Raw genomic sequence first — 9947 nt, 5'->3', positions numbered from 1 at the left:
TTTATAAATGAATATTTTTGTCCAAAAAAAGTTTAGCAGACATTGCCATTTTAAAATACAGGAGGTAAAAATTAACACGTTTTGACTTTTAAGTTATTAAAAATTTATAATATTTAAATTGTAATGAAAATCTTAAACATTAAGTTTGCTATAGTTTCGTTTATATAGATAGATATCTAAATTATAAAAAAAAAATATTTAGTTTTTCAGTTTTGTTCTAAACAACACTTTAGCTACAAAAAGATTTAAAGTAATAAAAACATTTTTAAAAATTTTTAAATAAGATTTAAATGATGTTAGAGAATCAAAACTCTACTTTATTATTATTATTATTTAAACATTACAATAAATAATATTTAACTAAACATAATATACTTTCTACGACATACTTACTATATATATTTTTCTAAAAGAGTAAAGCTTTATCAATAAAGTTTTTAAAACTTTCTATATATATTTTTTCCTAAACTTAGTGTTCAGAAACATAATCAATGTATAAAACACTCATACATATTTTATTGCAAAACTTTATACGACATTTTAACTTAAAACATGAACAAAAATTAAACTGTTTAAAAACAGTTTATGAACAAAAATATTATAAATTACCAAATAGAAATCTGTGCATCAAAATTATGCAAAAAAATATCAATTTTGTTCTAAATTTGTATAGATCATTATAATCTAGAATGAAAATAAGTCAAAGCAGGTAAAAATTATTTTATGTCGCGTCACAATGATTGCAAGATAGTTGGAAAAATATAAATTTTTCCACAAACAATACAATAAGCACGGAAGTAATATGAATAACATTTCAAGTTGTTGAAATACAAACTAAGTATATACTTCAACGATTAGAAGCAAAAAAAAAATGGTTAGTAATAATGATAATATTAAATGGTAAATAAAGTTTGTTTAGTAGTAAGTTAGAGTTACTGCATTACGAACACGAATAAAAGTTTGTTTAAAACATTTATTTTATGTTTGCGACAAATTAACAACAATAAAACTAGAGCACAAACTAAAAGGTAATTTACAGCTTTTTATTTGAAAAATTGTTTAAATTTAAAATGTTATGTTGTATTAATTTGTATAAAAACTATTACTGTGTATGTTTATTAATAAAGCCTTTTTTAAAATAAAAATAAACAATAACTTTTGACGTTTTTTTTGTTTTATTAAAAAAAGGTTAAGTATTAATTGCATATTATTTTTAACGCTTTTACCAAACTGTTAACTATTCAGATATTAAATGTTTAGGTAAATCTAAAGCAACTAGACATAAGTACAATCTAAATTTTTTAAAATCTTATAAATATTTTAGTGGCTGTTTCCAAATAAAAATTAAAACATTTTTTAGTCGATCGATTTGTTGTTTAACTAGTTTCATTATAGTTTACTGCATATAAACAAGACTTTTACCAGTTTTTAATTTGTATTCAAGTTTATGCTCAAACTATGCTTAAACGTTTTATCTAAAATAAATTACGAAAATAAACAAACTAAAATAATTTTTTAAAAAAATTTTAAAATTAGGCAGTAAAAGTAGTACAAAAAGTAAATGTAGGCTTCAAATATGAATTAAAATTACTTTTTAAACATTGTCAAAAAAAATAACTTAAACTTAATCAGACTTTTATAAAGTCGTTGTTTACCATAAACATGTATAAATATATAATTTAAAAGTAACAGTTCATAGCATAAAGGTAATTTTTTTTTAGTAAACCTATTTTCTTAACTGAAAACATTAAAGTGTTACTTAAAAACGAATAGGAGTTTAAAATGCACGAAGATACACTTTGGCAAGAAGGGTCAACTATACACAAAGGTTAAATTTGCACGAAGACACTTTTGAACGGGTTAAAAAAATAGTTGTTCTTTTTTTTTATCACTATTATTTTTCTTTTACTATCACTATTACCCCTAACCCTTGCCCTCAATCGGTATGTTTTATTTTTTTTTATGATAAAATTATAGATTTCTCTTTTTTATTGCGACCATATTAAATAGGACAATCATTTTAAATTTGTAACGAAAAACTGCTTAATAAAACAGACGTTGCTGTAAAAGTGTAATAAATGTTTAAAAAACATTCAAACTAAACTATTAAAATAATACCACTAAACTAGCACTTCAGTTTACTTTCAATATACTTTAAGTCACATATCTAGATTTTTGTTCAAACATTTATCAGTGTTTTTGTTTAGTACATATTTTTACCTACAAAGATTTAATCACGTTACAGATCTTACCTGATCTAATTTCATTGTCTTTTGTTGTTAAAACGACAATTGAATTTGAATCAATGCATTGGAAACAGTTTTAGTTGTTAGCAAAAAGATAATTGTAGTTTAGGGATGAGCAACGTTTGACCCGCAAGTCGGATTTGGCTGTCATGTAGAAACTTCTAGCGAACCATGTAACTTAAAACAACAAGTGAACTTTTAGTCTACTAGCCCTAAACTTTGTAACTTTTTCGAATATTGTTTTAATACTTCTAAACAAGGTTTAAACTTAAAAATTTTTTAAAAACCGCCTTTTCAAAAAAAAAAGAATTATATTTTTGAAGATTTTTTTTAAAACAACTAAAACAGTTAACTAATTTACAATAAAATTTTACTGAAACTACTTCAAGTCGTCCCTTTTGTACATAAATTATTTTGAAGTAGTTAAAGTATTGTAGACTATTTAGACGAAAATATTTGTATACAACTGCAGCAGCTAATAAACAAAACTTGAGCAAACTATTTAAAGTATCTTTTAGATAAATAGAAAAACAAATATCGAATTATCTTTAAATCTGTGAAGTATAATCTTTTATATGTTTAAAAAGAAGCAGGTTCTGTTGCCAGTAGTAACTAGATTCGGACTCCAAATCGCTCCCAATGTTAAATGATCCGTGAAGTGATCGGGGTAAGTATTGGAGCGTCGTGTTCACTCCTAAACTGCGCAACTTTTCCACAACAATAAACTGAATTAAATAAGTTGATAGTAAGTTTAATAAAATTAGTATGTTTTCAGACAAACACAATCTTTTTTAGCTACAGAAAACGAAAACAATAAATAGTTTCAATTTTTATAACTATTTTAAACTTTAATGTTTTTCAAAGATATAACAAAAGTACTAAAATTTTTAATTTTTGCTTTAATATTTATTTATTACAATAAAATAGTTCACCCTGTCGTCTCGGAGCTGATCGTATCCACAAACAAGGACGTGTGTCCTCGGAAGTTTCGACAAATTTTCATCATTTTCCATCAAAGGACACACTCTCGGATCCAATACAAGTTTGCTTACTTTTGATTGAAACAATTTGATCTCATCTGATTCGGATTTAACTGGCTTCATTGCTTTTTTTTTACTTTTAATACAACACTTATTGAAATTATCATACAAAAAAAACATTACAATGAAAACATTTAGTAGGATAGATATTAAGTAATCATAAATAAAAATAAGCTTAAATGCTGTTTAGAAAGCTAATAAATTATTGTTAGTTTATATATTTTTTATGCTTAAAAAATGTAATGCTTATTTCTGAAACAAAAACGTGTATATTTTAATTTTAAATTTTCTTTATCAATAACATTGAATAATATTTTTTGACACTTTATGTAGCTGATTTATTATAAAAGAAACATTTAAAAACCTTTAAAAGTCATCAAAACTGTCATTAGCTTCAGTTAAACATGAACACTTTTTCTTTCAGATTCTCAACACTAATAAATATTTAGGTTAATAATTTGAACAAGCTGCTATAAAAATAGTTATTTAGTTATAAGATAATAAAGTTGGTGTAGAAATTGGAACTTAATTAAGTTAGTTAAAACTAGTTAACACGTTTTGTTTGACAATTTTGAAAACTTCTTACTTTTCATCAAGGTAATGATTTTTAACCCATTTGAGCTTATCGGCTATATCTTTGTTCGTAACATCAATATGTCTATTTTCATCGAGTAAATCCCTCAGATGGGCCTCACTTTCTAACCTAAAAAATATATTTAGAAAAATGTTGAAGTAACTTCAAACATATTTTTAACTTTTATATACAGCGTTATGCGTTTATTAGTATATATTAGGCTGCAACATCTTTATCTGAAAAATTTAAATAATGCGGAAAAAAATAAGAAAAAAGCAAAAAATTTAGATGAAAATAAAATCTCATCTAAAATACGAAGCCTACTTAGTTTTTATAAATTATCGCATTTTTATGCAAACAAACTAAATACTTATGTACTTTAATAGCATTTATAACCATTAAACAATAAGTACTTAAATATTTTTTTTCTTTTTTTTATTAAAATTACACTGGTTAACGCTTAACAGCTTTTAAGTTTTAATAACTCTATTAACTTATAATGGTTATAGAATTGATATTTACTAGTTGGTGGTTGTTTTGTATTCGTTTTAGTTTTTAGCGAAAAATATCAACATAAGCAAATTTATAATAACTAAATTTAAATCAAAAAGAAAAGCAAGTGGCTTTTTAAAGTATTAAAGTAATAAAAAAGAATGTCTATATGTTATGTACAGTTTTTAAATTATGATGTGTAACTTCATATTGTGCGAAGTAATATACGCTGTATGTGTTAACATGACAGGGTAAAGTTTAAAAGTATTTTAAAGTAGTTTGTTTAAAAACGAAGCTATTTACATTTAATAAAATTACATAAGAAGAATGATGATAAAAAAAAGGCTTCTGTTCATAATGAGTACATAAAAAGTCGTTTCAAATGGTCATACAGTCATATTATTTATGACGTCACAAATGTATCAACTTGAAGACATATAGAGAAATTGATTAAGTTATAGAGCTGTAAAAACTAGCTAATAATAAAAATACAAAACCTTAGACAACATAAAACGATCCAATATTATAAGTAAATATGAAAAAAAAAGTTAAAGCGATTAGAACAATATAACATCATTGTGACGTCACAAAACTGCAACCAACCCCCAGTATGACATCACGAAGCTGTAGAGAAGCCAGGTGGGCATCAAAGGGTTTCCGTCAATACCTCGCATCTGAATGCTGTCCAGATCAAAGTTGACCATTTGTACTGAACGGTAAATGAGGACTTGCATCACTGGTGATGTGATAGAAAGCTCGTTGTTCTTCAATAAAGTGTTTGTGATAGACATTGCTAAATTTTCTCCTAATATGTATTATGTTTACATTTATTGTAATAAACTAATCATGTATTTCATTTTATTATCATTCAAAAAAGCTACACTTTTCTTATACTGTCAAGATTTAAAAAACAAAATCTTTTAAGCATTGTTTTGAAATATATTAAATAATTATTTTATCAATGGTTAATTAAAATTAGTTGAGCTTAACATTTTTGTTCTTTTTAAATTCATCATAACGTACATAGTTTACCTATAAATGTAAAACTTTATCTTATCTAACTAACATACCTGCACTATCTCCCGCTAACACCACTTTGTTTACGTCACAATTATATTCTTTTTCGCATGATGACAGAAATTCAACAGTCGATTTTAAACAGTCTTCGTATGGAATTGGAAACGGATGTTCTGGTGATAATCTGTAGCTGTTTTTAACATTAATTTTTATTATCACTTAATAAGCACTACTAACAAAATTTTATTTAAAATAAACCTTTTTTGAAACATATTTTTTAAAATAAACTATGCTATTTCTTCTCAATTTGCTAATAATAGATAAGCAATTTATCTCTTTAAACTTCATCAAGTTTTAAATCAAATGAATTGTGTAACAAATTCGTTAATATTTATTTAACATGATTTAAACTTGTAAAACGTGAAAACTAATAAAAATAAGTAATGTTTTTAAGAAAGGATAGTTCAAATAACTGTATTGAGTTTTACTTTAATTTCGAAAAACAAAAGAAATCAGAAATTAATTTTGTAATATTCTAACAATATGAAAAATAAAAAGAAAAGTTAAAACTGTATTTTTTTGCCAAACTTACTCAGGTGACATCACAATTGAATTGGTGTGAATTGCCATATGCGCCAAAACCTTTTTGTAAGATTCTGATAATAATAAACAAACTAATGTTATGTAATTGTGACAGAAATAAACCATAAAAGCTAGATTTTAATGTTATGTTTAATGTATCAGTTTGTAAATAAAACAGTCTATGAATAACACATGCTAAAAGCAATATGTTATGTAATTTTTTTAATGTAATAACTAGTATTAATAATTTTAATAAAATCAAACCAATGCTTCCAATAGTCTAGCCACCTCCGTGGTAATAAACAATTGTAGGTAGTTTTTCATTATTCTCTGTTGTAAAAAAATATTTATAGTTGTCAAAGGCATTTTACTTGCTAAAATATTAAATCAGTTTGAAATAAGTTTGAATCACCATATCTGTTAATTTAAATAAAACAAATTGTTGCTTCAGCAGTTGTTACTGTTATATAGTTTGAAATAATAAACACTATTTACATTAACTGAAAGCTGATATAACTAATAAAAAAAAAAGATAGAACTATATAATCATTTATCTATGCATAACATATATGCAAAACATTCTCCCAAGTTTTTCTGTATTACACTACTTTTCGTCAGAACCTAAAAGTAAAACAAATTTAAAATTAGGAATAGTCTTTTAAACAAAAACACAAAAACTTAAAATTAACAAAGTAATAAGCGCAATAAATAATTTATTACTTCACACTGATTATCTATTGCGCTTATTACTTTGTTAGTTTTAAATTTTTGTGTTTTTGTTCAAAAAACTACTCATAGTTTTAAATTTGTTCTACTGTTAGGTTCTGAAGAAGAGTAGTGTAATACGTATAAACTAATACAAAAAAACTTGGGAGAATGTTTTATATATTTGTTATGCATTTAAATAAATTAGCTAATAATGTTTGATATTTATCTATGCATTAGTTAGTAAAAGTAAAATAAATAGTAAGTAATTATTTTTGAACAAACCACTTTGATGTTTTTTCTATAATTTTTAAAAATTTAAGCATTTAAAATGTTCGAATACAAGCAACAACTTTAAACTTAAATTTTTGTAATGGTAATTAAGCTTTTAAATTGTTGCACAAATAAGTTCATATATGGTACTTAAGGTTTAAATCCAATAAAAATTATTTACTAACTTTTTGGTTTAATTACGATAGATGGAACACCTGCATATTTGTCATAATGAATTTTTAAATCACTGCGTATGTTTCCTTGCAATAGTAGTTGAATTTGTTCAAACATAATAAATGGAGTCGATCTGTGAAGTCCCAAATTTTTAAAAAATTCTCCCTGATTAAAAATAAATGTAAGTTTGTAGAAAAAAGTTTAAAGATTACTGTTAATAAACTTATTTGTTTTTTATTCAGTCGATTACTAGCTATAAACAAAGAAATCATCTTTACTTAAATTACTCTTAATAAAAAAAAACCTTCAATAGACTTAAAAGCAATCTGATATAAAAAACTATTTACAGCCCTAAACTATTTTTAGGTCATTATATATCTAACGTTTATTTGTTATAATTAATGCTTAGTAGATAGAAAACTAATACAAAATTATAATAAGATATTTCAAATTAATTATAATGTATAATTAAGCTACATAAATAAAATATTAGACTTTAATAACTTTAAAATATTTTTAATTATCTAGCCACTTTGATAAAACTTATTTTAACTTAAATAAACGTAATTTGTATTTTCTTTTAAATAATACAACTAATAAAAGAATCTATTACATTGTTCTTTACTTTTACAAGTTTTTTAACGACACATTATGAATAAATTAATATTTTTGAGGTTAAAAAAGTACCCAACTAAACCGCATTGTCAGTAAACAAAATAATCAAAATTTCTTAGTTTTTATTCTTTTAATGTTATACAAGCCGTGCTAACTAAATACTCTATAACTGTAAAACTTACTAATAATGCAAACGTGTGAAGAGTATCAGTAAATATTTGTGAAACCAAATAGTCCTCACAGTCACTAGGCACAGGATGGTGTATTTTGTATATATATAGAGCAAGTATAACTATTCCGAACGAAATTATCTTTCTAACCATTTCTAAAAATTCTCCTTCGTTATTTAAGCTGTAAGAGTGTGTTAGACAGTTTAAACTTGTTCAGTTGCTGATGCTATTAAGAAAAATGGCATGATGTAAATTACTTCTTCATGCTTTTTGAGATATTTCATTAAAAAGTAAAAGAATTCAGTGCTTCTTAGATAGACTAACTTTTGACAAGTAACAATTTCAAGCTCGTTTGAAAACTCTAATATGTAATTAGTAACTAAACTGTTTTAAAAGTTAAAAATTATGTCTTTTTTCATATATCAAGCTTAAAACCAACAAACTTATTGGTTTACAAAATGTTTTCTATTGAAATGTACTAATCAAATTGATTTAATCTATTCAAAATAACTTTAAAAATATTTACACTTTCTGAGAAAAAGTACAAATAATTTACAATAATATTCATTAAGCTAGTTAGATAAAATTAGTTTTAACTATTAATCAAAAATTTGTTGTATAAGCTGCTCGTATTAAACAAAAAAAAAAGATTAAAGTTTACTCTAACTTATATTCACTGCTAACATAAGTATTATGTCGATCGTTTTATTTTAAATTACTTCCAAACTCTTGTAAAACATTCTAAACATAACAGTTTTTTAAATAACAATATGCTAAAAAATAAGTGTAGAACTAAAAATAAATGCATAGTACAACACTTGCTGTTCTACTTGATACAAAGCAATAGTAAACAAATTTTACATTTAAAAATATTTTAATTATTTAAACTTTGATCTCCACTTCCTTCTTAAAACTCACACAATTAAGCAGCTATAGTTTAAAAGTTTATTTTAAAGCAACTTTTCTTAAAGTGTGAACAAACGTTTATACGTTTTACTTGTCAAATTTAGTTTTTATTAAAAGCTATCTAATCTTTATTATTTTTAAACAATTTTTTTCAATGAACAAAAATTAAAAAAAAAAGTTTTTTTTTTTTATACTATTTAATAAAATTAAAATAAAAAGTTTTATAAAATTATTTTATAAACTTCGTTTAGCACAATAGTTGTTTCGGTTTATTACGGTTGTTACCTTTGTAAACTAAATAATATTGAATTTTACCAGTCGATCAACAACAACAGCATCCGAGGCAACCTACGACCGGTTTCGTCCTAATTAGGACTCGTCAAACAGGTACAGTCGCGAGAACTAGTTATGAAACTAGGTGTTTTTCAATCAACTGACCTTATTTAAAGACTTCAAAAACTAATTTAAAACAGGTAAAACACAATAAGATCTGACTTTAAATCAAATTTTATTTCTTTACCTAACAAAAATGATAAGTAAAAAATTCAAATTTAAAACTAAATACTAACACAAATATCACAAAAACAGATACACATATCTCAATTTTTTTCTTAAATTTTTTGTTAAAACTTTATGTTTAAGTGTGATAATTTTAAATGTAAGAATTTAATTCTTAAAGTTAAAATTACTAAAAACAAGTTGTTTTCATCGTTATTAGTAGATAATATTTTTACCAACAAAATGTTTTGATAAAATTTGTTGTTTTTATCAAACAGAATCTCACTTATTCTAAACAATAAGCTACTTCAGTTTAAAGTCTAAAACTTTACTGAAGTAACAAAAGAAACTTTTTATGATATAAAGTAATAATGTTTTATCTGACTAATTGTTTTTTTATCTAAAAACATAGATGACTTATATATATATAGAGATGATATAAAGATGACTTAGCGATCGTAGTAAGTAAGTCAGATCCAATTCTAGAGCGACTTTCAAAAAGACTTGAAAACGTGCTCGTTATATTTGACTTAAAAATAACTATAGACTTCTGATAAGAAGGAATTGTTTAGATGTAGAGCTAGACCTTCGCAATTACACTTATGTACCATACAAAGCACCAAAATTCTAAGCAACATATGTCAATGTTCAATAT

At 24.2% G+C, this 9947-nt stretch overlaps 1 protein-coding gene across 1 annotated transcript; it reads right to left on the bottom strand.

Moving 5' to 3' along the window:
• Window positions 1-2794: 2794 nt before the first annotated feature.
• On the bottom strand, window positions 2795-5999 carry LOC145846592 (arylacetamide deacetylase-like). Its single transcript, XM_082953285.1, has 6 exons — window positions 5962-5999; window positions 5423-5559; window positions 4956-5157; window positions 3873-3989; window positions 3179-3362; window positions 2795-2971 (listed from the first exon to the last, which is right to left on the bottom strand). The coding sequence occupies exons 1-6, from the start codon at window positions 5997-5999 to the stop codon at window positions 2795-2797; spliced, it is 855 nt and encodes a 284-aa protein (XP_082809411.1).
• Between the last annotated feature and the right edge of the window lie 3948 nt (window positions 6000-9947).

The sequence above is a fragment of the Thalia democratica genome, unplaced genomic scaffold (genome assembly GCF_965202585.1).
Source record: "Thalia democratica unplaced genomic scaffold, ktThaDemo2.hap1.1 HAP1_SCAFFOLD_530, whole genome shotgun sequence".
Taxonomy (NCBI): Eukaryota; Metazoa; Chordata; class Thaliacea; order Salpida; family Salpidae; genus Thalia; species Thalia democratica.
Note: the sequence above shows the minus strand (reverse complement) of the source record. Positions and strands in the feature narration are given on the sequence as shown.

Excerpts from the sequence above, each read along its gene's own strand:
- LOC145846592 (XM_082953285.1), bottom strand. The coding sequence starts at position 5,999 with ATGGCAATTCACACCAATTCAATTGTGATGTCACCTGA. Across the intron at positions 5,158-5,422 it reads GTTAGCGGGAGATAGTGCAG|GAGAAAATTTAGCAATGTCT; the intron begins GTATGTTAGTTA and ends AATACATATTAG. Across the intron at positions 2,972-3,178 it reads ATCAGCTCCGAGACGACAGG|TTTATTGTTGTGGAAAAGTT; the intron begins GTGAACTATTTT and ends TATTTAATTCAG.